This window comes from Theropithecus gelada, chromosome 2 (genome assembly GCF_003255815.1).
Source record: "Theropithecus gelada isolate Dixy chromosome 2, Tgel_1.0, whole genome shotgun sequence".
In the NCBI taxonomy this organism is placed as follows: domain Eukaryota; kingdom Metazoa; phylum Chordata; class Mammalia; order Primates; family Cercopithecidae; genus Theropithecus; species Theropithecus gelada.
Genome location: NC_037669.1, coordinates 48,545,586 through 48,573,469, shown reverse-complemented (window position 1 = coordinate 48,573,469; position 27,884 = coordinate 48,545,586). Strand labels below are relative to the sequence as shown.

Sequence of the window (27,884 nt, the reverse complement as noted above, 5' to 3'; positions counted from 1 at the left end):
TGTTGGTCAGGCTGGTATCGAACTCCCGACCTCAGGTGATCGTCCACCTTCGTCTCCCTAAGTGCTGGGATTACAGGCATGAGCCACTGTGCCCGGCCTAATTATTTTTCAAAATATTTTTCATTAAAAATACTGTTGGCTGGGCACAGTGGCTCACGCCTGTAATCCCAGCTCTCAGGGAGGCAGAGGCGGGAGGATAGCTTGAGCCCAGGAGTTCGAGACCTGCCTGGGTAATATAGCGAGACCCCGTTCTCCACAAAAAGGAAAAAGAAAAAAAAAAAAGAAAAAAAAATACTGTTTATGTTAACATGTAATGGATTTATTATTTTTAAACAAATGAACACAGTATATTTTATTTTTTTTAGACAAAGTCACACTCTGTCACCCAGGCTGGAGTGCAGTGGCGCAATCTAGGCTCACTACAACCTCTGCCTCCTGGGTTCAAGCAATTCGCCTGCTTCAGCCTCCTGAGTAGCTGGGATTATAGGCACCCGCCACCACACCACCATGCCTGGCCAATTTTTGTATTTTTAGTAGAGATAGGGTTTCACCATGTTGGCTACACTGGTCTCGAACTCCAGAACTCAGGTGATCCGCCCACGTTGGCCTCCAAAAGTGCTGGGATTACAGGCGTGAGCCACTGTGCCCAGACCCACAGTATATTTTAAATTTCTCAGTTTTAATTTCTAAGAGGGGCCAGGCATGGTGGCTCACACCTGTAATCCCAGCCCTTTGGGAGGCCAAGGTGGGAGGATCACTTGAGCCTAGGAGTAAAGACCAGCCTGGGCAATATAGTGAGAACCTGTCTCTATGAAAAATACAAAAAAATTAGCTGGGCATGGGGGTGCGCACTTGTAGTTCCAACAACTCAGGAGGCTGAAGTCGGGGGATTGCTTGAGCCTGGAAGACGGAAGTGGTGGTGAGATGAGATGATACCACTGCACTCCAGTCTGAGCAACACAGCTAGGCCCTTTCTTGAAAAAATAAAGTAAAATAAAAATAAAATAATCCCTAAGAGGGCAAATATTGATAGATAAAATCCACATAAACAAAAGCTCTCCAGGATCCTAGTGTTAGGGAAGAGCTGCTGTCTATCCACCATCACTGAACTCTCCACCAAGGACCTGGCTGGAGGACTGGCCAACAGCTCTGAGAGAGGGACCTGAGGTCAAATGCTGCCTCACCATGCAGGTGCCACACTGTCGCTGGTCCACAAATCACTATTTGTTTACAATTACCAAAGTACAGAAATTGAAACTCAACCTTTAGAAACACTAAAAGCAATTGTACACTGCCACAACAACCAGCACATGCTCCAGGGGCTTGTATGGTGTGTGGCCTTGGCTTTTTGCCATCTCATTTTTTTAGTTATTCATTTTTATTACAGCTTATGGAAGTGTTGGCCTGGAACAGTTTGGAAATGTTTAAAGTGGTCCTTCACCACAAATACAATGAGAAGCATTTAACTGGATGTTTTTTAATTAAATGGCAACAGGGATGAAACCTAAAGCAAATTATGATGAGTGGAAACCATTTCTCCCTCAAGAAGACTTCCCCTATGTATGCTGCTTCTAATATAAATATCAACCGAATCGCCCTTACAGTGGAAATCGGCAATGGTAAAGAAAACCATACGTACCCTCTTCAGTGAAGAATTTTTCCACAGGTCCCAAGAACTGATTGATTTCATTAAGTTCATCTTGGCTAACTTCCGGAAATGGGAAAACTTCTTTCTAAAAATAGTAAATATTTTCTAAAAAATTTAATTTTTATTACGCTGCCATCATGGAAATATCAGTTAAAGGGAAGGAAAAACATGTGCTCTACTCCACCCTGGCCAGCGGGACGTGACGTACTGAAGGAACTGGAAAGCAAACCTCACAAGGTTCTCGAGATACAGGAACTATGTGGAGGCTCCACCACCCACATCCATCTCCCTCCCCTGTTCAAATAGGTTCTTCCCGATTTTCATCAGCTTTCCTTCTCAGTACAAGGGATGATAATGGTCCCATGAAACATGCAGCCCAAGACTAACATTTAGAAGCCTGGGGGTCTGGTCCTTGATTTCAGGCTTACTAATTATGTGGCCTTCACCAAATCCCTTCAGCTCTCCAAACTACCTCTTTCTTACCCATAACATGCAAGTAATATTTACTCAAGGCCCTTGTGAGAATTGTGGAAGATAGTGGACGTGGAAGCTCCTTACTGAAATGGACAATTCTACATCAATTATTGTGTGAGCTCAAAGATGTTACGCTGAGAAGAGCATGTCGTGCTTACCAAGTCTCATCGATCCCTATAGCCTCTGTCTCTCCTGCTCATGGACATCTGCTCCCTGTACCGAGCCCCTCTGGACTTTTGGGCTCTGGTACCCCTTCAGTTGCCAGCATGACACGAACTGTGGATGTGGGCTTCAGGTTGCTGAGCAGTGATGTCCTGAGTCATAGTTATAGGCCCAAGCAACACCTGTCCTCATGGCGCCTCTCACCAAGTGTCTCTAGAGAAGTCTTTGGGAGACCTCAACCTTCTCCTCAGACCTTGTACAGCCAATCAGCCAACAGATTTCTCTACTCTATCAATATGCTCCCACTGCTTTCTCCTCTCTGGGCCCAGGACCACAGGCTTATACGTGAGTCCCTAACTAAAAGTGACAGCCAACTTAAAGGAATCCCTGCCTCTGTCCATTCCAAAACCACCATGAAGGTGGTATCGAAAAAAACAAGCTGGGAGGCCGGTCACGGTGGCTCACACCTGTAATCCCAGCACTTTGGGAGGCCAAGGTGGGCGGATCACGAGGTCAGGAGTTCGAGACTAGCCTCACCAACATGGTGACACTCCATTTCTACTAAATATACAAAAATTACCCAGGCGTGGTGGCGCACACCTGAAATCCCAGCTACTCAGGAGACTGAGGCAGGAGACTCGTTTGAACCCGGGAGGTGGAGGTTGCAGTAAGCTGAGATTGCACCATTGCACTCCAGCCTGGGTGACAGAGCAAGACTCTGTCTCAAAATAAAAAAAAAAAAATTAAAAAACAAGCTTGGCTGGGCACAGTGGCTACTGCCTGTAATCCTAGTCCTTTGGGAAGCTGAGGCAGGGGGATTGCTTAAAGCCCAGGAGTTCAAAACCAGCCTGGGCAAGGCTACACACACCTATAGTCCCAGCTACTCAGGAGGCTGAGGTGGGAGGATCCCCTGAGCCTGGGGAGGTTGAGGCTCCAGTGAGCTGTGATTACACCACTGCACTCCAGCTTGGGTGACAGAGTAAGACTCTGTCTCAAGAAAAAAAAAAAGGAAAAAAACAAGTTGATGGCCCCATCACTCTGCAGCCTTTTAGATCAAAGCTCAGTCTCCTTCACTGAACACAGAGGCTCACTGACACTTGGGTCTTGTGCATGGGCTGTGTTAGAGATCATTCTGGTACCAGTGGGCAGGCCAGATAAGACAGCCTGGCAACTAGTTGGCCTTCAGGTACAACCACAGAAAACCTGTCACATAGGAGAGACTGCAGGGGCACGGGAGAAAGATTCTGATGTTATCAAATCAGGTCAGTGCCTTAGGGGAGGAGAGTTCAATTGCAATAAACAGTTTGTAAATTATCTTAAAAAGTGGAATCTGTTATTCAAAGAAATCTAGTGCAGAAACCAAATATGTAAAACAGACAGAAGTCAAGCAGTTCTGAGACTGCTGATATGGAAAACAGTCACCTAAATCCCACCCACTCAACTTCCCACCCATCCCTGCAGCAGTTCCAGGGGCACTCCATGAATAGCTTGGGTCCGGCTGAGGGCAGGGTGACAACCACTGGCCTACATAATCTGAAAGATCTTTTCCAGTTCTGAGATTCTAACCATCATGTCCCATGTTTCTGCTCTAATCCCAGTAAGGCTGTGAGAGATGACATTGGCCTGATCCGAAGTAGTAGCAGAAGGGTCTAAAAGTGGTGAGACTCTGAAGAACCTCAAAGTAGAGAAAACCAGATCTTCTGTGGAATTAGACATGAACTAGGAGAATAAGAGTACAAGGTGGCCGGGCGCGGTGGCTCACGCCTGTAATCCCAGCACTTTGGGAGGCCGAGGCGGGCGGATCACAAGGTCAGGAGATCGAGACCATCCTGGCTAACACGGTGAAACCTCGTCTCTACTAAAAATACAAAAAAATTAGCCGGGCGCGGTTGTGGGCGCCTGTAGTCCCAGCTACTCGGGAGGCTGAGGCAGGAGAATGGCGGGAACCCGGGAGGCGGAGCTTGCAGTGAGCTGAGATCCGGCCACTGCACTCCAGCCTGGGCGACAGAGCGAGACTCCGTCTCACAAAAAAAAAAAAAAAAAAAAAAAAAAAAAGAGTACAAGGTGACGCCAGGTGTTCTGTCTGAACAGGTGGAACAACAGAGCCACCATTATCTATGATAAAAGAAGGCTGGTGGAAGGACCAGGATTGGGTGGGAACCAGGAACTCAGTTTTGGATCTATTAATCTCAAACGCCTGTTAAACCTCTTAGCAGAGCTTTTGAGTACAAAGGTAGATTTAAAAAAGGACCTTGGCTGGGTGTGGCAGGGCGTGCCTAGTCCCAGCTACTGGGGATGCTGAGGTGAGAGGATCTCTTGAGCCTAGGAGTTCAAGGTTGCAGTGAGCTATGATGGTACCACTGCACTCCAGCCCGGGTGACAGAGGAAGGCCCCAACTCTGAAAAAGCAAAAGGAATCTGGAGCTCAGGGAGAAATCTGAACTGGAGAAAGAAATTTGAGGCATCAGGATATTGATGATATTTAAAGCCAGGACACTAAATAAGGTCACCCAGGAGACGGTTGTAGATGAAAAGAGACATCCAGGCCGGGCGCGGTGGCTTAAGCTTGTAATCCCAGCACTTTGGGAGGCCGAGACGGGCGGATCACGAGGTCGGGAGATCGAGACCATCCTGGCTAACACGGTGAAACCCCGTCTCTACTAAAAAATACAAAAAACTAGCCGGGCGAGGTGGCGGGCTCCTGTAGTCCCAGCTACTCTGGGGGCTGAGGCAGGAGAATGGCGTAAACCCGGGAGGCGGAGCTTGCAGTGAGCTGAGATCCGGCCACAGCACTCCAGCCTGGGCGACAGAGCCAGACTCCGTCTCAAAAAAAAAAAAAAGAAAAGAGACATCCACAGACCCAGCCTTAGTAAATTCCAACTTGGCTAGTTGGAAACACTGGTCATTGTTTAGCAGTAAAGGAGCTAAAAAAGAACTAGCAATTGACACAGAGAAGTATTAGTCAGTGAAGTATTTAGAACATTCAGAGAACGATGAGAATAGTGATTCAGAAACTAGAGAAGAAAGTGTGTCAACAGGGTAGAAGAATGAACAGCGTCAGATGCCAATGATGGGCCAAGTAGGATGAGGTCTGAGAACAGATCACACGATTTGACAACAGAGAGGTCACTACTGACTTCCATGGCCATTAGGGACAAACGTCTGAATGGTAAGGGCTCAAAATCCAGTAGAGAGAACCGTTAATGATTCCGAGAAAGGAAAGAATTACCCTTGAGTAGGTGAGAAGGCCTGGGGTCTAATGAGAGGTTGGTTTTGCCAGAAGCAGACAGTTCAGTCATAGTAACAGAATGTAGATAATATGGGCACATGGAGGGGGAGGGGGTAACTATGCCTGTGAAGTTCTCATTTGACTGCATGGATTTTCTCAGTGGAATGGGAAGCAAAGCTGACAGCTGAGAGTAAGGGCAGGGCAGGTGGTGCCAAAGGTTTAAGATGGAAACAGATCTGAAGGATTTGTGTTCTTTCTTCACCATGCTCCTGGAAAGCAGGAGGTCCCAGGATAGAGCACCACACTGCCCCAGGTCCTGGGTAAAAAGGGTTTCCCATATGTCAAAGACATAGCTCTGCACCTTCTAGCCGGGCAAACTGCTTTTAGTCTGAGTCTTAGCTTCTGCATCAATAAGGTTGCTTGATATAAAGGGATCAGCCTGACAACCTCAGAGGAATGTTCCAAAGAGAAGCCAGGGAATAACTTCCGTGATAGAGGATCAGCCAACATTCAGCCAAGCTCAAAGCAGGGCACCTCGAGGAAATAGCAAGTATACTGTTGCTTTCCTTAGAAGATAAAATAAAACACAAAGGAAAAAGCAAGAAACGTGTTTATTCCTATTTTGTAGATGAAGTCACTGAGGCACAGGGAGGTGAAACCATCAGCTCCAAGGTCACAAGACTAGTAAGTGTTGAAGCCAGTTCTCTCTTCTGCTGCACAGTACTCTACAGTTTAAGACGACTCTCCATGCACCATTTATCTCACTGGGGCTCTACAACACCTCTGTGAAGGAGACACAACACTATTTCCATTTTAAGGCTGAAAGAACTGAGTCTCGGCCGGGAGTGGTGGCTCACGCCTGTAATCCTAGTACTTTGGAAAGCCGAGGCGGGCGGATCACCTGAGATCAGGAGTTCGAGACCAGCTTTGCCAACATGGTGAAACTCCATCTCTGCTAAAAATACAAAAAAAAAAAAAAAAAAAACCGGGCATGGTGGCGGGCGCCTGTAATCCCAGCTACTCCGGAGGCTGAGGCAGGAGAATCGCTTGAACCCAGGAGGTGGAGGTTGTAGTGAGCACTCCAGCCTGGGCGACAAGAGCGAGACTCTGTCTCAAAAAAAAGAACTGAGTTTCAAAGTCAACGAGCCAAGACCAAACCTAAGTCTTCCAACTCTAAGAGGACAATGAGTGTTTTATAACCAAACTGTTACTACTGGCAGGGTTGTGCGACGCCCGAGAAGCATCTTGGAGCCAGATTTCTGAGGAACCTCAATGGCTGGGAGAGGCGCTACGGCTCAACTGGGGAAGGAAGCCCCAGGGCGCTGGCAGGTGACTGAGGAGGGACACGGTCTAAACTGTTTAGGAATAAGAGAGGAATCCCCGCACATTTCGAGACCAGACCAGCTGAGATGAAGGCTGCTTTGTAAATTACCTAGCCTAGAGTTTTCCAAATTCTGACAAAATTTACACTTCCAAGGGTCCCCCGTCTAGGAAATGTCCCACCCTTTCTCTGGGAAGGTTTTCCTGGAACTCAGGAATCCAGAGTGTTAACACGCCTCGCCCGCAGGGTGTGTCTCTCTGGCAGGTTTGGGGAATCCGACAAAGCTGAACACCAATCTTGCAGCTGAGCATGAAAAGCGGGAGCCAGACAGCAAGGATTCGCCCAGGGCTCGCGTTACCTTCTTGATTTTGCCCAGGAAAAGCTCTTTGGCGAAAGCTCGTATAGGCGGGCTGGTGCGCAGTAGCCGCCGGTTCGCTGTAGAGACCACCAGACCCCGGCAGGCACGAGCCGCAGCCGTGGTACGCAGGAAGAGCCTGCAGCAGCTCATGCCGCCCGCTGTTCCCCGGCCTCAGGCTCCACCTCTTACTTGGCGCAGCAGGGACACACACATGGTCCGCAACGTCGGATGACGTTACTGGCCCGCGACGCTGTGCAGCACTCACTGCGCTTGCGCGGTCTCCCGCAACAGGGCATGGAGAGGCCAGAAGGGCGTGACGGCTGCCACCTTCCGCGGCCAAGGCCGTAGTCACGTGCACCTGGCTGGTCCGCGCTGACTGATGACGTCACGTGCCCACGCTTTCCCGCCGGTCCCACTGCGCTTGCGCGGCCAGAGTTGCTGGGCGGAGAAAATTGGAGGGTCGGGGCCGCGGGCATGTTGGCGGGTATGGGCTCTGGCCGTCGTGACGGCGGTGAGGGACCTGTTTTTCACATACCAGCAGTTGTTTCCATAAATGCTAGCCATGGGAAATCTCCCTGTGTACAGAAACCTAAAGGCCGGCCCAGCTGCTTCCCCTTGCCTCTTTTGTCACTTGCGGCCGCGAGGCTGTGGTAAAACTTGAGTAAAGCAAAAGAATGGGGGAAATGCGCGGTATTGGGGTCTCTGCAGGGGCACGGTAAGGATAAGGTTCCATTTTTAACTAGATGGTGGATTCCTGAGATACTGTTTTGTACCTAGTTGACATGTTACAAATATTTTTTGGAAGAGGAAAAGAAAATGGGTGTTCAGTCACAGAGCGGTCTGGATAAAACTGAGTCATGGCCGGGCGCGGTGGCTCACGCCTGTAATCCCGGCACTTTGGGAGGCCGAGGCGGGCGGATCACAGGGTCAGGAGATCGAGACCACGGTGAAACCCCGTCTCTACTAAAAATACAAAAAAATAGCCGGGCGCGGTGGCGGGCGCCTGTAGTCCCAGTTACTCGGGAAACTGAGGCAGGAGAATGGCGTGAACCCGGGAGGCGGAGCTTGCAGTGAGCCGAGATCGCGCCACTGCGCTCCAGCCTTGGGGACAGAGCAAGACTCCGTCTCAAAAAAAAAACAAAACCAAAAACTGAGTCACCTGTGTCTTGGGAAACACTGAAAAGGCGGGTGGAGGAAGAGAAACTACAGAGGGAGCTGAGAAGAGATGGGAACTATTGGATGGGATGGGACAGGCCAGGCTGTAGCCGCCCAAGGCGTTCACTTGCCCGCTGACTAGACAGCTGATTTATCAAGACAGGGGAATGGCAATAGAGAAAGAGTAATTCACGCAGAGCCAGCTGTGCTGGAGAGGGAGTTTTAATAGCCAAATCAGTCTCCCCAAAAACACGGATCGGAATTTTTAAGGATAATTTGGCGAGTAGGAACTCGGGAAGTGGAGGGTGCTGATTGGTCGGGTTGGCGATGGAATGATAGGGGGTCGAAGTGAGTTTTTCTTGCTGTCTTCCATTCCTGGGTGGGATTGCAGAACTCGTTGAGCCAGATTACCAGTCTAGGTGGTGTTAGGTTTTGCAACAGTGATGTTATTCCCAGGAACAATTTGGGGGACGTTCAGACTCTTGCAACCAAAGGCTGCTTGGCCTCTAAACTGTAATTTCTAATCTTATAGCTAATTTGTTACTCCTCCAAAGGCCGACTGGTCCCAGGCAAGAAGAAGTTTTTTTGTTTGTTTGTTTGTTTTCTGGGAAAGGGCTATTTTGTTTTGAAGTTAAACTATAAATTTATTCCTTCCCAAGGTTAGTTCAGCCTACGCCCAGGAATGAACAAGGACAGCTTGGAGGTTAGAAGCAAGATGGAGTTGGTTAGGTCAGATCTCTTTCACTGTCTCAAGTTATAATTTTGCAGTGGCGGTTTCAAGGCCAGGCCATAGGAGCCCATGTAGGAGGCAGGGCATGCCGGGCACCTCACAGCCCAGCGGTGCACATGGGCCCTATACAGATCTTCATCCTGCTCCTCTAGGAAGAATGCCGCTCTGCTTTTTCACCCAGACCGGTCATCTGGCTCAAGCAGTTTTGCAATCCCACCTAGGAACAGAAGACAGGAAGAAAAACTCACTTCGACCCCCTGTCATTCCATCTCCAACCCGACCAGTCAGCACTCCCCACTTCCCAAGCTCCTACTCGCCAAATTATCCTTAAAAACTCCGATCCCTGTTTTTGGGGAGACTTGCTTGTTCCCTGACTGTAGCATCGACCACAGTGTTGGGAAATGCCTCCAGCTTCCATTGTGTGAACTCCTTGAGAACAAAATTAAATCCCTTTATCCCTTTCATCTCAGCGAGCTAAGCTCAGCACCAAAAAAGATTAAATTGCTAACACAACATCAAGAAAAAAGAGCTCAAAACTCTACAAGGCGTAGAGTCTAAACTGCAAAATATGTGCAGGCATCTTTTCAGATTATTTTACTTTGTCTAAGGTCTCTCAGCTGGTTTATTCATCGGTGGTTGATATTTACTTGCTTGGCATTCAGCTTCACAAGAAGGTATTTGGAAACAACTGCCTTTGTAAATTATCCCCATAGGTAAAACAAAGAAAAATATACATATATTGCAAAAACTTTCAATTTTGAGCTGCTGTATGTTTTTGCCAAACAAATGTAGTCAAATCAGTCAAGTAGTCTGTTAATGTGTCAAATCTTCTTTAGTGTACACAGGTCTCCCTAAATCAACCAAATGAGAAATCCAGTGGCACATATTTTACAAAATAAAAATAGAAAAATGTTAAGGCATAATTTTTAATTGCTCCAGTAGAGTATAGCAGAAGAGTTTTCCTGTTTTACTACTATGCCAGTTTCTAAATTCAGTTTCCTCATCTGTAAATATGAGTATGATACCCTTTATCTGACAGGACTTTTAAGAGGTTTAAGTAAAATAATCCACATGAAAGCACTTAGCACAGCAAATGATAAAAATGAAAATAGTTACACTTTGATCCTTCCATCCTATATTTAAGTATTAACCTCTGAGAAATATGATGTGGTTTTAAACAGTTTCCCCTGTTCAGTATACTAAAAGAAAAGCTTCAGCTGAATTAAATTTAAAGGAGCTTAATTGGCTGGGTCGGGTGCAGTGGCTCATACCTGTAATCCCAGCACTTTGGGAGGATGAGGTGGGCAGATCATTTGAGGTCAGGAATTCGAGACCAGCCTGGCCAACATTGTGAAACTCTGTCTTTACCAAAAATACAAAAATTGCCGGGCATGGTGGTGAGTGCCTCTAATCCCAGCCACTCGGGAGGCTGAGGCATGAGAATCACTTGAACCCGGGAGGTGGAGTTTGCAGTGAGACGAGATTGCACCACTGCCCTCCATCCTGGGTGACAGAGCAAGACTCTGTCTCAAAAAAAAAAGAAAAGTTTAATTGAGCAATCAATGATTCAAGTCAGGCAGCTTTCTGAGCCAAAGCAAGCTCAGAGACTCCAGCGCAGCCATGTAATGGAAGATTTCTGGACAGCAAAGGAAAGTGAGGCACAGAAAATGGAAGCGAGGTACAGAAACATCTGGATTGGTTACAGCTCTGCCATGCCTTATTTGAACATGGTTCGAACAGTTGGCTACATTTGATTGGCAAAAACTGTGATTGGCACAAGTGTAGGCTAGTCTGTATGCCTCCACTTGTCATAGTTCACAATGTGCAGAAAACCTATAAACTCAACTTAAAATATATAAGGAAGCAGCTTTAGGCTAAACTTGATTTAACAAGTGTTTAAAATATCCTCACAGTAGTTCTGAATGTCTCCTCACATCAGTACAACTGATTCACAACATAGGAGAAAGTGAACATTCTTTAGCCATAATATTAGCGTTAGCATAGCAGAATGCTTGACTCTGGGGATGAGGAACATTGAGTAGAAACTATTGCTTGATCCCTTACTATTAAAGCTGAGGCTGAGATTGGACTGATTATTTTATAAGCCAAAGACCACCAAAGATTGCCAGCAAACCACCAAGAGGTAGGAGAAAGGCTGTCCTGCAGATGCTGCTGCAAAGACCTGCCCCTTCCGCCTTGCACCTCCATCCTCCAGGGCCTAGAGGCCTCTGCCTGCAGCTGGGGGAAGAAGAGACTGCGAAGAACGATCCTGTCTTTTAAAAACTGACAGAAATCACGGATTCCTTCCACTCACATTCCCTTGGGAAGAACTTAATTTGGGGGCAGGGGCTAGGAAAGGGAACGCCTGGGCAGAAACATGGTTTTGACAAGTGTTCTTGTCAGGACAATTTGGGAAAGCCCAGATGAGTGATTACTGAGTGACCCTCAACTCCAGTGTTTTGACACCGAAATATGCAAGGCTTCCTCTCTGATTCTTAAACAGCTCAGGCCATGCCGCTCCCATGTCACACTCTAGTGGCCTGTGGGCTTCCTTGCCAGCTGAGCCCTAGCGCTACCCCCTGCCTTTGAGATTCCGCAGAAATCTAGCTGCAGGGTGACTTCCACAGGTTGCACAACCCAGCCAATAGTAACAGCTAGGTTATTAAACACACCATCCTCTTAGAGGTGAAAGGCTTGGCCTTAGGTTCAATTCTTTCAGCTTTAAAATGGAGCAAGTGATGTGTCTCACTCGAAGATGTTGTAGAGCCCAGTGAGTTATGTAGTGCGTGGAGATTGGGAGGTACTGTGCAGCAGAGGAGATGGACAGTGCAGGCTCAAGAAGATCTTGTGACCTTGAGCGAGTCACTTTTCCTCCTTGTTCCTCAGTGTGCTCATCTACAAAATAAGAGTAAACACAGTAGCATTTCCCCCTTCCTAGGGGTGCCTTGTTTTCAGCTTGGCTGAATGTTGGCTGATCCTCTATCACGGAAGTTATTCCCTGGCTTCTCTTTGGAACATTCCTCTGAAGTTGCCAGGCTGATACCTTTATAGCAAGCAACTTTACAGATGCAGAAGCTAAGACTCAGACTAAAAGCAGCTTGCCCTGCTAGGAAATGCAGAGCTATGTCTTTAACATATGGGAAACCCTTTTACCCAGGACCTGGGGCAGTGTGGTGCTCTATCCTGGGACCTCCTGCCTCCCAGCAGCATGGTGAAGAAGGAACACAAATCCTTCAGATCGGTTTCCATCTTTAAACCTCTGGCATCACCTGTCTTGCCCTGCCCTTACTCTCAGCTGTCAGCTTTACTTTCCATTCCACTGGGAAAACCCATGCAGTCAGATGGGAACTTCACAGGCACAGTTACCCACTCCCCCTGCATATATGCCCATGTTACCTACATTGTGTTACTGTGAACTGTCTGCTTCTGGTAAAATCAACCTCTCATTAGACCCCAGTCCTTCTCACTTACTCAAGGGTAATTTCCTTTATCTGCATCATTAACTGTCCTCTCTACTGGATCTTGAGCCATTACCATTCAGGTGTTTGTCTCTAATGGCCATGGAAGTCAGTAGTGACCTCTCTGTTGTCAAATCGTATGATCTGTCCTCAGACCTCATCCTTCTTGGCCCATCATTGGCATCTGACACTGTTCATCCTTCTACCCTATTGACACACTTTGTTCTCTGGTTTCTGAATCACTATTCTCACTATTCTCTGAATGTTCTAAATACTTCACTGGCAGATACTTCTCTGTGTCCATTGCTGGTTCCTTCTTGGCTCCTCAACTGCTAAACATTGGCCATTGTTTTTCACTAGCACGGTTGGAGTTGTCTGTGGCTCAGGCTGTGGACATTTCTTTTCCTCTGCAACCACCCCCTGGATGACCTAATTTAGTGTCCTGACTTTAACTACCATCAATATCCTGATGACTCACATTTCTCCTGCAGGACAGATTTTCCCCTCAATTCTAGCTTGTTTTTGTATCTGCCTTTGTACTCAAAAGCTCCACATAGAGATCTAATAGGCGTCTAAAAGTGGCATATGCAAATCTGAGTTCCCGATCCCACCCAATCCTGTTTTCCCACCATTGTTCTTTATCATAATTAATGGTGACTCTTATTCCACTTGTTCAGACCAAACATGTGGTCACTTGTGTCCCCTCTTATTCTCCTAGTCCACATCCAATTGAGCAGCAAATCCAGTGCTGTCTACCTTCAGGTTGTATTGAGAATGACCACTTTTAGGCCCCTCCTGTGATAGTACATAGGGTCAAGCCAGCATCATCTCTCAGCATTACTGGGACTTGGGTTAATTAGCTAGGTAAGATGAAACATGAAGGATTACAAATAAAGGCAGAATACAGACTTAAAACCAGGAATCCAGACTAAACACTCAAACATGGAGTCCATCGTGGCCCCAGGGCCTTTGTGCTTGATGTTCTCTCCATCTGGAACACCCTGCCCATTGCAGTAATTGTTTTCTAAATGCCTTCAGGCATTCTCAGAAACATCCTGACTTTGTCTTCCTTCATGGTACATGTCACCACCTGCCTGTGTATTGTTTCCTTATTTTTTTTCTCTTTCTTTCCCACTAGGCTGTCAGCCCATCAGAATAGAGATTTCTGCCTGCTTCTCCCCTTGGTGTGCTTTGGTTTCTGGAACAGGCTCAGCATGCAGTGGAGCCTCAGTGAATGTGCACTGAAGGAGTAGATACTGGGGAGCACAAACACGTATCAGGTGGTGAGAAGAATTGCTCCTTTACTATTTATTGACCCCTATTATGTGCTCAGCCATGATGTAGGCTGTAGACAAAAGCAGGAATTTAGAAAAAAACAAAACCAGCTGCTCCTTGTTGCTGATACTGTGCAGGAGAGAAAAACTGAGTATTACTCAGTGTGGTGGCAGAGGGAAGTGCTGTGGAGAGGGAAGTGCCGCAGAGAGCGAAGCAGGGCTCAGGGAAACCAGGAGAGCAGAGATGGGGCTGGAGTGGCCTGAGAGAAGGGCAGTGGTGGGAGAGGAGACCTAGGATGTCAGGGGGCCCAGGTCCTGCAGGCCTTGGGGCTGCTCTGAGGACTTTTACTCTGGGTGAGGTGGGAGGCCCAGAAGGATGCTGAGCCGAGGGGGACAGGCCCTGAATGTCATGAAGGGAATGAAGTGGGAGCAGCTAGGGACATGTGCACAGGGGAGGCTCTCACTGTAGACGGCACAGGCAGAAAAAGCTTCTCTGAGGAGGTGACACTGTACTGAGCCCTGGCCTTGGCCATGTTTCTAGCTTGTATGAACTTGGAGCTTTAACACCTGCCCTCTGTGTGTACACGGGACTTCGTGTTCTGAACAACCTCATGATATGCCAGGTCACCTTGCCTTGGCCCCTTGCCTCCCATGTCACCTTCTCCCCCAGAGCAATCTTCCTCCCAAGGGTGCACTTTTCTTTTTTCTTTTTCTTTTTCAAGAGAGAGACAGGGTCTCCCCTCATTCAGCTGGAGTGCAGTGGCGTGATCAGAGCTTACTGCAGCCTCGAAACCTGGGCTTAAGTGATCTTCCTGCCTCAGCCTCCCAAGTAGCTGGGACTACAGGTGTGTGCTACCCTGCCTGGCTAATTTTTTCATTTTCAAGTTTTTGTTGAGGTGGGGTCTCACTATGTTGCCCAGGCTGGTCTTGAGCTCCTGGCCTCCCAAAGTGATGGGATCATAGTTGTGTGCCACTGTACCCAACCTACTTTTCAAATACAAACCAACCAATCCAGTGCACCTCAGACACTTCCCCTGTGGGCTGTCATACTGGGACCATTATCCCACTGCCCTAATCACCTCAGTGACAGGAACCAGACCCCTATGGAGTGGAATGATTGGAACTGCCCTCTCCTAAGCCTGCTCGTTGCCCCTCACTCTTTTCTCCCTGTAGGCAGCACAGGAAAGGGGCTTGCTCAGAGTACCCCTCCCTCTGCCTCCTGACCAACCCTGCTGCTTCCCGTGTGGCCCTGCCTAACTGTGCTCTGCCTTCCTTCTGGGAACTGTGACTATCTTCAGTTTTACTCATCTGATCTAGAGGCCTTATTATACCTCAAACTTTTTATTAATACACAAGAATTAGAGTGGCCTGGAATGACAAGACACTTTGGACACAAGATAAACAAATGAGAACATACGAACTATGCACCATTTTCCAATATTCTGAAGAAGTGTAATAGTTTAATACATGAGTTTTTTTCAGGTGATGGGAAACATTGTGGCTGTTGGTGGGATCTGCTGAAGGCAGGGACTTCACTGTGATGACGGAGCTCTCTGCCTCAGGTTTCCTGAAGCCCAGGATTTTTGTATGAGGCCATGGTGTTGTGAATTTTTTGTTCCAAAGATTCCTGGATGTGATCTGTGTGAATTCCATGTACATCATGAGCTCTTTCCTTCTGTGATCCTGGTGGTCATTTATTATTTTTTAACCTTCCCAAAAAGATGCAGTGTGAACCTGGTGATCAAAGAGCAGCTTCTGGTAGGGCCTTGGGGTCTCCCGCTGGCCCATGTTGATTTACAGATGCCATATAATGTAGTGTAGGGTGGTCTTTCCCTGGGTTTGCAGGCAGCGGTGTGTTGATGAGTGTTTCTTTATTTTTTTTATTTTTTTTGGAGTCTTGCTCTGTCTCCCAGGCTGGAGTGCAGTGGTGTGATCTCGGCTCACTGCAAGCTCCGCCTTCTGGTTCACGCCATTCTCCTGCCTCAGCCTCCCGAGTAGCTGGGACTACAGGTGCCTGCTACCACGCCCAGCTAATTTTGTTTTTGTATTTTTAGTAGAGACGGGGTTTCACCATGTTAACTAGGATGATCTCGGCTCGTCTCGATCTCCTGACCTCATGATCCGCCCGCCTCGGCCTCCCAAAGTGCTGGGATTACAGGCGTGAGACACTGAACCAGGCCCCTACTCCTTCTGAAGAAAGGAACAACTGTGGCCGGGCGCGGTGGCTCAAGCCTGTAATCCCAGCACTTTGGGAGGCCGAGACGGGCGGATCACGAGGTCAGGAGATCGAGACCATCCTGGCTAACACGGTGAAACCCCGTCTCTACTAAAAATACAAAAACTTAGCCGGGCGTGGCGGCGGGCGCCTGTAGTCCCAGCTACTCGGGAGGCTGAGGCAGGAGAATGGCGTGAACCCGGGAGGCGGAGCTTGCAGTGAGCTGAGATCCGGCCACTGCACTCCAGCCTGGGTGACAGAGCGAGACTCCGTCTCAAAAAAAAAAAAGAAAGGAACAACTGTATCTTATGTTTGCCACACAGTATTTGTTTCCTCAGCTCCACAAAGGTCTGACAAATGGTAAGGTTCTGGTTATGGTGGTGTAAAAAATGACTCCAGATTCCACCTCTACCCATTCACCATAGGGCAGTACAACGGGGAGTTACACAAAAGGTGTCCAGCTTGTAGCCTATCATAAATCTGGTGCCAAAGACAAAAGATATTTTATGTTGTAGTTGGCATCTTGTGAAAGGAGCTGGGCACATTCCTCAGCCCCGGGCTCAAAACTCCCTGAGCCTAGCACAGACACATCCCATCCTCCCATCCCACCACCATATATCTCTCAAACTCCCTGAGCCCAGTATAAACACCACCTGGAAAGTCTCCGATAAGGAGACAGCTGTTCAAGGTTACTGAAAGCGCAGGAGCCAAAAGAATTTCTTTGTTCCCCTGCAACTTTCGGGCTATAAAAAGCAAACGCTCGCATTGTTCAGGGCCCTCTTGTATACTGTGTAAGGAGGGACCAAGTTCGAACTTGTAGTAAAGATCCTTGCCGCTTGGCTTTGACTCTGGACTCTGGTGGTCTTCTTTGGGGAACAAACAGTCTGGGCATAACACTTGTAAATACAAGTACATTCTGGGGCATGAGGTTCCTGTAGAAATGTTTATTTTGGCGGTGGTACTGTAGGGCAGATAGTATTTGCCGGAACTTGCCTCAGGCCTCTTCCTCCTGCTTTTGGTGGGGCTCTAGGATGTAGTGAAGTAGCTACATGACTCGGTGTAGAGTGCCCATGATGGCAGGCACTGGAAGGAGCTGGTTGAGACTGGGTGATTCGGGGTCCTCATTATATCAACTTCATAGCTATCAACTCCAGAGGCTGGAGGAGCTCTGCTGACCTCTCTAGGTGACCTTCACAGCCACCTGGATCCCAGTGAGAATGTTCTGGGGTAACTGTACCTTGGCTGCACCTGGGTGCTCAATAATGTCACCTGGACTCTCTCCCAACCTCTGACTCTGTGTCCTTCCCTCAGTGTGGATGTCGTGCTCAGGTGGGCTTTCCCTTCAAGGTGACAGGATGGCACCCACAGCCCCAGCCACCCAACAGAAATAGACCTTCTCTCCCCTGCTACCAACCCTTGCCTTGACCCTCGCCACCTGATTGGTCACGTGCCCAGACGTTAGCTAATCACTGTGGCTGGGTAGGTTGGGCTCTTCTGATTGGCCTGGTTGAAGTCATGTGGCCACTGTCACCAGGGGTACTTAGAGCTGCTCCCCTGTTTGGGTGGGAGATGGTATACCCACTGGCTTCTGTGTAACAGAATCCATGGTGGCATTTTTCCCTCTCCCATCACCTCCTCCCCAGGCTCCATTTCACCCATGCCAGAAAGGAACAAGGTCTGTCTGAAGATAGGATTTGGGATTCCCCTCAGCTTCAAGATTTGCTCCTTGTCCTGGTGCCATCAGCTACTCACTCAACGAACATGCACTGAGCAGTCTCAATATGCCAGGCTGTCACTAGGTGTGATACAAGGATGATACAGGGATGAGCAGGGCTAATGGGATTCCTGTCCTCCAGGAGCTGACACTCTAGCGGGAGTGCACAGACAAATCAAAGACCAATTCAGATCAGATGAGTCCAGATGAATAAAGAGATAGGATGGGATGGAGGGTGTCATGGAGGTGTCCCCAGCAAATCCCAATTCACTCACCATGCACTCAGCCTCATGCAGTATAGATCATAGGAAAGGGAGTACACATCATAGAAAGTCACCTTTATGTTCAGGCAGCTGATGAAGTCCTGTGGGCTCAGCTTGTTCAGGTCAAAGGTTATGCGGGCCACATCCATCTTCTTGGCAAGCTTATGGGAGAGAGACAGTGGGTGCCTCATTCTCTGCATCGAGACAAGCAGATGGTTAGCACCCCTTGAAGACTTCTCCCAGGGTCCCAGTTTTCTCCCCGGACAGGTGGGACCTCACCTGTTCTGATGGAGGCTTCCATTTCTGCCCCTTCTGGAGGACCAGGAACACTGTATTGCCTGCCAGAGCTTGGAAGGAAGGACTCTTCTGTCTCTACAGTTGTGCCATCTTCCTCCAGCACCAGGTAAAAGGGCTTGTCTGCCAGTATCAGAGTGTCCTGGACCTGGGGAATAAGGTGGGTGATGCTTCCGCCATCTCTAAAAAGTCACAGAGCCAGTCTGGGAAAGCCCCACGTCATAGCTCCTCAGATGCCAGGGAAAGAACAAGTGGGCTGGGGTCTATGGGGTAGAACTGGAGCCCAGGCCCTCTGCTGTGGAATCACTATGTAGAGACTTTATCATGGTACCTCTTGGCGCCTGGCTTCAGGGTTCATAGTCTAGAATAATGTTGTCCAATAAAATATAATGTAAGCCACATATGTAATTTTTAATTGAGATACCATTTACATATTATAAAAGTCACCCTCTTAAAGTGTACAATTCAGATCCAAGTACTAGGCAAAATGGTGAGACTCCATTTCTAAAAAAAAAATACATAAATTAGCCAGGTGTGGTGGTGTGTACCTGTAGTCCCAGCTACTCAGGAGACTGAGGTGGGAGGAACACCTGAGCTCAGGAGATCACGGATGTGGTGAGCTGTGATCATGCCACTGCACTGCAGCCTAAGTGACAGAGTGAGACCCCGTCTCCGAAAAAGCATGTAATTCAGGGTTTTTTGTATATTAACAAAGTTGTGGAACCATCACCACTATCTAATTTCAGAACATTTACATCACCCCAAAAAGAAACCCAGTTCCAGCCGGGCGTGGTGGCTCACACCTGTAATCCCAGCACTTTGGGAGGTCGAGGCGGGTGGATCACCTGAGGTTTTGAGTTCAAGACCAGCCTAACCACCATGGTGAAACCCCATCTGTACTAAAAATACAAAATTAGCTGGGTGTGGTGGCACATGTCTGTAATCCCTGTTACTCGGGAGGCTGAGGCAGGAGAATCACTTGAACCTGGGAGGCGGGGATTGTGGTGAACCGAGATTGTGCCATTGCACTCCAGCCTGGGAAATGAGTGAAACTCCGTCTCAAAAAAAAAAAAAAAAAGAAACCCAGTTCCCATTCGCAGTGACTCCCCATTCCTCCAATTCCCCATCCCATGGCAACAGTTATTTTCTGTTTCTATGGATTTGCCTATTCCAGACATTTCATTGAAATGAAATAATACAATATGGGGTCTTTTTAGACTGACTTCTTAGCATGTTTTCAAAGTCATCTGTGTTGCAGCATGATTTGTCTTTTTTTTTTTTTTTTTAAGATACAAGGTCTCAGTCTGTCACCCAGGTTGGAGTGCAGTGACACACTCATAGCTCATTGCGATCTCAAACTTTTGGGCACAAGTGATCCTCCTGTCCCAGCCTCCTAAGTAGCTGGGACTACAGGTGCTTGCCATTACACCTGCCTAATTTTTATGTTTTTTTAGAGGGTGTGTGGCTGTGTTGCATAGGCTTGTCTCAAAATCCTAGTCTCACAGGGTGCGGTCGCTCATACCTGTAATCCCAGCACTTTGGGAGGCTGAGACGGGCAGATCATGAGGTCAGGAGATCGAGACCATCCTGGCTAACACGGTGAAACCCTGTCTTTACTAAAAAATACAAAAAATTAGCCGGGCGTGGTGGTGGGCGCCTGTAGTCCCAGCTACTCAGGAGGCTGAGGCAGGAGAATGGCGTGAACCCAGGAGGCGGAGCTTGCAGTGAGCCGAGATTGCGCCCCTGCACTCCAGCCAGGGCTACAGAGCGAGACTCCACCTCAAAAAAAAAAAAAAAAAAAAAATCCTGGTCTCAAGGGATCCTCCCACCTTGGCCTCCCAAAGTGCTCAGAATACAGACATGTGCTACTATGCCCAAACATGATTCATTCATTTTTGACTAAATATTCCACTATATAGATATAGCACATTTTAAAATCCATTTATCAATTGATAAATATTTAGCTTATTTCTTATTGGCTACTATAAATAATGCTGCTGTGAGTTTTGGTGTACAGGTTTTTTATGAACATATGTTTTCCATTCTCTTTGGCATATACCTAGGAGAAGAATTGCTGGCTCATACATTAACTCTATGTTTGACTTTTTTTTTTCTTTTTTTTTGAGACAGAGTCTCGCTCTGTCACCCAGGCTGGAGTGCAGTGGCGTGATCCCGGCTCACTGCAAGCTCTGCCTCCCAGGTTCATGCCGTTCTCCTGCCTCAGCCTCCCAAGTAGCTGGGACTACAGGCACCTGCCACCACGCCCGGCTAATTTTTTGTATTTTTTAGCAGAGACGGTGTTTCACCGTGTTAGCCAGGATGGTCTCCATCTCCTGACCTCGTGATCTGCCTGCCTCGGCCTCCCAAAGTGCTGGGATTACAGGCGTAAGCCACTGTGCCCAGCCAGACTTTTTTGTATTATTTTTTGCTTTTTGAGACAGGGTCTTGGCTGTTGCCCAAGCTGGAATGCAGTGGCACAGTCACTGCTTACTGTAGACTTCACTCTGGAGCTCCAGTGATGCCCCCACCTCTCTGTGCAGCTGTGTGACCTCAGGCAAGTTACTTAACCTCTCTGTGCAGCTGTGTGACCTCAGGCAAGTTACTTAACCTCTCTGTGCAACTGTGTGAACTCAGGCAAGTTACTTAACCTCTGTGTGCAGCTTCAGTCGAGTTACTTAAATTCTCTGTGCAGCTATGTGACTTCAGGCAAGTTACTCAATCCCTCTGTGCAGCTGTGTGGCCTAAGGGAAGCTACTTAAACCTCTCTGTGCAGCTGTGTGACTTCAGGCAAGTTACTTAACCTCTCTGTGCAGCTTTGTGGCCTCAGGCAAGTGACTTAACCTCTCTGTGCAGCTGCTTTGCCTCCGGCAAGCCATTTAACCTCTTATGTACAGCTGTTTTGCCTCTGGCAAGTGACTTAACCTCTCTGTGCAGCTGTGTGGCCTCAGGGAAGTTACTTAAACTCTCTGTGCAGCTGTGTAGCCTAAAACAAGCTACTTAACCTCTCTGTGCAACTGTGTGATCTCAGCAGTTACTTAATCTCTCTGTGTAGCCCTATGGCCTCAGGTAAGTTATTTAACCTCTCTGTGCAGTGTGTGGCCTCAGACAAGTTACTTAACCACTCTGTGAAGCTGTGTGACATCAGGCAAGTTATGTAGTTTCTCTGTGCAGCTGCATGGCCTCAGGCAAGTTACCTAACCTCTCTGTGTAACTGTGTGACCCCAGGCAAGTTACTTAACCTCTTGTGCAGCTGTTTTGCCTCTGGCAAGTTACTTAACCTCTCAGTGCGGCTGTGTGGCCTCAGGCAAGTTGCTTCACCCCTCTTTCCAACTCTGAGACTTCAGAGAAGAGTTTTTGTTTTGTGAGGACAGCCTCAGGCCAAAGGTGCTGTGGCCCTCACACTCATAGCAGGCCCATGTTTTGGCAGAATTGAGCTATAACCTTTGGCTACATGTAGAGTGGATTAGTGGTTTAAGGTCACCAGAAGGTGGGAGATTTGTTAGAGATGCTGCTTCTGTGGATTTCTAGAGGGAGGCAGAGATTGTTACCTAGGTCAGCTCCTGATTAGGGCAGCGAGTGGGTTAAGGCAGTGCGTTCCAGCATGTGTCCTAGAGAATGCTGGGTCCTCAGGGTACTGATAGATGTCATAAGAAAAATGAGCCTTTGGCCAGTTAGTTGTGGGATATCCAGGTTACACAAAGTTAAACAGATTTATGTGTGTGTGTATGCGTGTACAAGCATGTTCTTTGCTCAACATAAGAAAAGTTCTAAGTGGGCTGCTACATGAAACTTTGAAAGTGAAAATGAGCCAGGCGCAGTGGCTCATACCTGTAACCCCAGCATTTTGGGAGGCTGAGTCGGGTGGATCACTTGAGGTCAGGAGTTTGAGACCAGCCTGGCCAACATGGTGAAACCCCGTCTCTACTAAAAATACAAAAATTAGCTGGACGTGGTGGCAGGCGCCTGTAATCCCAGCTACTCGGGAGGCCGAGACAGGAGAATCTCTTGAACCCAGGAGGTGGAGGTTGCAGTGAGCCGAGATCGCACCACTGTCCTCCAGCCTGGATAACAGAGTGAGACTCCATCTCAAACAAAACAAAACAAAACAAAAAACTGAAAATGTAGCTGCATTAGCCTGAGAGCCAAGCCATGCAGCAGGTGGCTTATGGATGAGGCTTGTCGGGTCTTTGCTGGGGATGGAAGTCATGGGGCGTGAGAGCGGTGGGTGAAGTCAAGAGCAATGCCAAGGGGAGGAAGGGCCGCTTCTTTCTCAGGCAGCTCTCACTTCCCATGGGAGGATGGACTTTGGGGTCAGGTGGGCCTGAGGTCATGTTCTTACTTAGCTACTCACTGGCTTTGTCTTCCTGGTAGGTCATTTTACCTCTCCGAGGCTACAGTTTGACATGAGGATAATACTGCATTTCACAGGGCTGTCAAAAACAGATATCAAGGTTGGGAGTTAAATCCAGTTTCAAAAAAAACCCCAAACAGGGATATTAAAGCAGGCATACTAGGTGGGTACCTGTTATCCCAGCTACTCAGGAGGCTGAGGCAGGAGGATTTCTTGAGCCCAGGAGTTTGAGGCTGCAGTGTGATATGATTAAGACTGAATAGCCACTGCGGTCAGCCTGGGCAACATAGCAAGACCTTATCTCTAAAAAAATTTTTTTTAAACCAGGGATATCAGTAGATGATGGCTGTCATCATCATTATTATCATTCTCTACCACATGTCTTGTCAGTGTTCATAGTAGCGTTTTCCTGTGTTAGTCCGTGACTCAGATCTCTGCTAGGTGGCCTCTCCTAACGCTGCCGTTTGGGTAATGTCATCAACAAATCCCTGGTCCGAACAGACACTGAAGTGAGCTCGGCCTGTGTCGGGACTGTCATTACGTCTGCAGCCTCTGATGAACCTCGCTTCTGGCCTGCTGAGGATAAGCCAACGCACCCACCACCCCCCTCTTTCTTTTGAGGAGTCCTTTTCTCTGCACAGAACTTCTGGTGAAGGTGGTGGGAGTGGTTCTTGCAGAGCACATGGGATTCTAGCGGCCTGGCAGTGGGCCAGGATCTTGTTGCCATGGTGACTGACACTGTTTTCACTGAAATGTTGCCAGATCCTGAAGATCTTCGTGGACAATCTCTTTGCTATCATCCTGCTGAAGCAGGCCACAGCCGTGCGCTGCTTGGACATGAGTGCCTCCCGTAAGAAGCTGGCCGTGGTAGATGAAAACGACACTTGCCTGGTGTATGACATCGACACCAAGGAGCTGCTTTTTCAGGTGATGTCCTCAAGGGGGCCCAGGGACATTGTCCTTTGATTAGAGACCCTCCTCTAGCTTCCCAGCCCCTGCAGGAGGCTCTCCAGCTCTGGCCCTGGCAGGTCTCTGGGAGGAGCAGTGAGGGGCAGGGGCCAAGCACAGGTGCAGAGTCCCAGAGGCCCTGGGCCACAACCTGCTCCTCCCACACAGGCACAAGCCGCAGGGCCTGGACCGGCCTCTTTAACTTTGGTTTCCTTGCCAATGAGATGAGCCAGCAGAGCCTTTCTTAAGCATTTACCATGAACAGGAAATGGAGCGATGACTCTGAGGGGAGCGTGTTGTCGACGTTCAGTGAATGGGGCGATGGATGCACTTCCTTTGCAGAAGTCTGCGTCTTACCTGTGCAGGCCTGCCTGTGTCTATGCGCACCTATAGCACGGGAAGGAAACAGGATCAGTTTTGTCATCTGATAGGGGCATGGGAATGGGCAAGCCTTGCCTTCTACTTAATTCACAAGAATGCTAGAAGAGCCGGTAGAATGCGAAGTGCTTGGATCTTTGGAGGCCTAGGCATTGTTTAGTGGAGTCATCCAGCCCTGTGACCTGAGGAAGTGTCACCAGAGAAGACAGCCCGGCAGCTCTGTGCCCAGGGCCTGACTGGCTTTCCGCTGGGCTCGTGCAGTTCTTTGTCTCTTTCAGGCTTTGAAGGTGGGGAGGGCTGGTTTGGCAGAATCGAGTTCCCCTTAAAGCTGGAGCCCCTCCTAACTGGTTTCCTCAGCCTTACCAGGCTCCTCCTTGTCCTCAGCAGCAGAATCAAGAAGGGGAGGGGCCTGGAGTAGGGAGCAGCCTCAATCAATTAGAAGGGGTTACCTGGCCACCTCAAGCCCAGTGGTGACTCCCTGTCAGTCTCAACTCACTCATGGCCCGGAGAGAGTAGAATGGTTTGGGGGAAAGAGAGGGCACAGCCTTCAGGCTGACCTGGGCTTGGGTCCTGCCTGCATCCCTTACTGTGTGATCTTAAGTTAGTGAGCCTCTCTGAGCCTTGATTACTTTTCTCTAAAATGAAATTAGTAATTGCCCCTCACAGAATTGCTACAGGAATACACGAGATACCACAGTGCCTAGCTCAGTGCTGGAGACAAAATGGGGCCTGAAATGTTACCTCCCTTCTCCCCAGCCTCACCTCCCACCTATATGGGGCGTAGCTGGCCCCAAATGTGAATGTGTGTCTGAGCCTAGAGCCATACAAGTGTGCAAGGGTGTGTGCTCCACCGTCCCCACTGCTGGTTCTGTAGCAGACTAGGGGAGGTGATTCTCAGCCCTGCCAGGAGACATCAGCATTCCCAGCTGTGACATCGCCTGCTGGCTTTTCCTCTTCTCCACTACTCCTCCCCCTACACATAAAATAGCTATATATTTTTTTCTAATTATAGAAGCAATCCACGATCATTATAAAAGATTCAGACATTGTAAAACATTCTAGGCAGAAAGTGTGAGCATCTGCTGGTCCCCAAGGCTCCAGGGCTGAGTAGGGAACTGAGGTGCAGTGGGTGCCTCCCAGGGTGACTCTATTTTCACAATGTGTGGACTGTAAATACAAAGACAAGATATTATTTTCAAATCTTACAAATAACTCACTGTTCTTTCTCTTATTATCAAACAGAATAGATAGATGTTCATGACAGAACAAATTCAGGCAAACAAAAAAGATTTTATAATTATGCAATTTCACCCACCCAGAAATGCTGTTAATCTTTTGGAATATCATATTCTTTTTTTTTTTTTTTTTTTGAGACGGAGTTTTGCTCTTATTCTTGTTGCCCAGGTTGAAGTACAATGGCACAATCTCAGCTCACTGCAACCTCTGCCTCCCAGGTTCAAGCAATTCTCCTGCCTCAGCCTTTTTTGGAACATATTCTTGTAAACATTCTTCTGTGTATAGAGATGTATATGTCTTCTGTAATAGAAGTGGAATCCCACTTTGCCGATTCTTTTTTTTTTCTTTTTTTTTTTTTTGAGACGGAGTTTCGCTCTTGTTGCCCAGGCTGGAGGTGCAATGCCATGATCTTGACTCACTGCAACCTCCACCTCCTAGGTTCAAGCCATTTTCCTGCCTCAGCCTCCCAAGTAGCTGGGATTACAGGCACATGCTACCACGCCCGGCTAATTTTTGTATTTTTACTAGAAACAGGGTTTCACCATGTTGGCCAGGCTGGTCTCGAACTCCTGACCTCAGGTGATCCACCTGCCTTGGCCTCCCAAAGTGCTAGGATTACAGGTGTGAACCACTGCACCCGGTCTGATTCTCCACTTTCTATACAGGGACTCCTATTTCAGGAGAATATATTTTTAAAAATATTATTATCCTTTAAGTTCTAGGGTACATGTGCACAATGTGCAGGTTTGTTACATATGTATACATGTGCCATGTTGGTGTGCTGCACCTATTAACTCATCATTTACATTAGGTATCTCCTAATGCTATCCATCCCCCCTCCCCCCACCCCACGACAGGCCCTGGTATGTGATGTTCCCCATCCTGTGTCCAAGTGTTCTCATTGTTCAATTCCCACCTATGAGTGAGAACATGCAGTGTTTGGTTTTCTGTCCTTGCGATACTTTGCTCAGAATGATGGTTTCCAGCTTCATCCATGTCCCTACAAAGGACATGAACTCATCCTTTTTTATGGCTGCACAGTATTCCATGGTGTGTATGTGCCACATTTTCTTAATCCAGTCTATCCTGATGGACATTTGGGTTGGTTCCAAGTCTCTGCCACTGCGAACAGTGCCACAATAAACATACATGTGCATGTGTCTTTATAGCAACACGATTTATAATCCTTTGGGTATATACCCAGTAATGGGATGGCTGGGTCAAATTGCACTTCTAGTGCAATTTGAGGAATCGTCAGGAGAATATTTTTCAAAAGTAACACCTGCTTACTCAAAAATTCCAACAACATGCAGGTGCATGGAGGGGATTGCCTCTGTTCATTTCTTTTTGGTCCCCTTTCCTCCTTTTCCCTCCATCCCACTGTAAGCAATTTAGTGGGATTCAGTCTTTAAGAGGGTATTGGGCTGAAATGTGCAAGCGCTGGCCAAGCCCAGGGTGGTTCTCACAGGATCCCCACCGTCCCTGTCCCCCAGGAACCAAATGCCAACAGTGTGGCCTGGAACACCTGGTATGAGGACATGCTCTGCTTCTCGGGAGGAGGCTACCTCAACATCAAAGCCAGCACCTTCCCTGTGCACCAGCAGAAACTGCAGGGCTTTATGGTCGGCTACAGTGGTTCCAAGATCTTCTGCCTCCATGTCTTCATTTCTGCCGTAGAGGTGCTACAGGTAACTGGGAGTGCCTGTCCACTCTCAGTGCTGGCAAGGCTGACAAGACCAGGGAAGCCAGGCCCCTTGCTGGTGCTTTGGGGAGAGTAGCAAGGAGAGAAGAATGGCAACTGTGATGTCGTGGGAGGCAGTCTGGGCTTGGAACCTGTGGTCCTATATCCACTCCTTGCAACCTGTGTTTCTGGGGGCAAATAGCTCAAACTCCCTGTGCCTCAATTTCTTCCTGGTCCCCATTCTGGTAGGGATGGGAGGGGTATACAGTGTTGTCAGTAGAGTGTATTTTACAGAGAGCCCAACGTGGGCCAAGTGGAGTGAGCAGCAAAGCCGAGAGTCCAGCAGGGTGTGTGTGTGAGCACATGTGTGATGGTGGTGATGTGTGTGCAAGAGAGAGGGGAAGAGAGAGAATGAGTGGGTGGGGGTGAGTCCTGAGGTCTGTGAGCCAATAAGGGAGCATGGGACTCTGCACAAGCCCCCTGAACTAAGAGGAGGCCACAGCAGAAATGGGGCACTGAAGGGAGGAGCCACAGAATGGAGGAGGGCAGAACCACAGACAGGCGGCTGAGATTGACCTCCCGAATGCAGGTTTGTCTCCCCTCCGCCTCCTGCACCCCACGCAGATGGTGCTCACTGTAGGATTGCCATAAAACAGAGACACAAACCAGCAAGAAACTTTAGCCCTTAGCACCCCATCCTCAGGACAGAATCGCTCCTAAACATGTTGAAATACATCTGCTTAGACCTTTTCTGTGTGAATATGTAATGTATGCATAATATATAATTAGGAGCATGTGATTTTATAACATTTTTAAACAAAAGTGGAATCACACTGCAAATACTGTTTCATGACTTTTATGTGTGTAAGTATCGCTACCTATAGATGGAACCTCAGATTTACTGTATTCCCTTAGCCTGGCCTGTAAACAAGACTTCTCATCCCTTCCTCTATGGCCATCTTCTCATTTCACCTCACATTCGGTTATGGCAGCCCT

The 27,884-nt window shown here is 48.1% G+C and overlaps 2 protein-coding genes and 1 pseudogene across 5 annotated transcripts in view; 1 reads left to right on the top strand and 2 right to left on the bottom strand.

Annotated features, from left to right (window-relative positions):
• Window positions 1-7,551, bottom strand: part of ACAD9 (acyl-CoA dehydrogenase family member 9) — a 35,636-nt gene extending 28,085 nt beyond the window's left edge. Inside the window, exons 1-2 of one of the 4 annotated variants that reach the window (XM_025374986.1) lie at window positions 7,192-7,551; window positions 1,640-1,733 (exon numbers count right to left, since the gene is read on the bottom strand). In XM_025374986.1, the coding sequence (XP_025230771.1) occupies window positions 1,640-1,733; window positions 7,192-7,341 (244 nt within the window). In that variant the 5' untranslated portion in view covers window positions 7,342-7,551. Of the gene's footprint in view, window positions 1-1,639; window positions 1,734-7,015 lie in introns of all 4 variants that reach the window. The other 3 variants (XM_025374987.1, XM_025374988.1, XM_025374990.1) reach the window with 3 other exon arrangements.
• Window positions 7,540-23,484, bottom strand: LOC112619301 (annotated as a pseudogene).
• Window positions 23,412-27,304, top strand: LOC112618813 (intraflagellar transport protein 122 homolog). Its single transcript, XM_025376323.1, has 2 exons — window positions 23,412-23,572; window positions 26,701-27,304. Exons 1-2 carry the CDS (start codon window positions 23,483-23,485, stop codon window positions 26,983-26,985), a joined length of 375 nt encoding a protein of 124 aa, XP_025232108.1. The 5' UTR covers window positions 23,412-23,482; the 3' UTR covers window positions 26,986-27,304.
• Window positions 27,305-27,884: the final 580 nt, after the last annotated feature.

Bases quoted from the DNA above. Each gene is read 5' to 3' on its own strand.
- LOC112618813 (XM_025376323.1), top strand. From the start codon at position 23,483: ATGAGTGCCTCCCGTAAGAAGCTGGCCGTGGTAGATGAAAACGACACT. The intron at 23,573-26,700 runs GTGATGTCCTCA...CCTGTCCCCCAG, and splicing joins CCAAGGAGCTGCTTTTTCAG to GAACCAAATGCCAACAGTGT.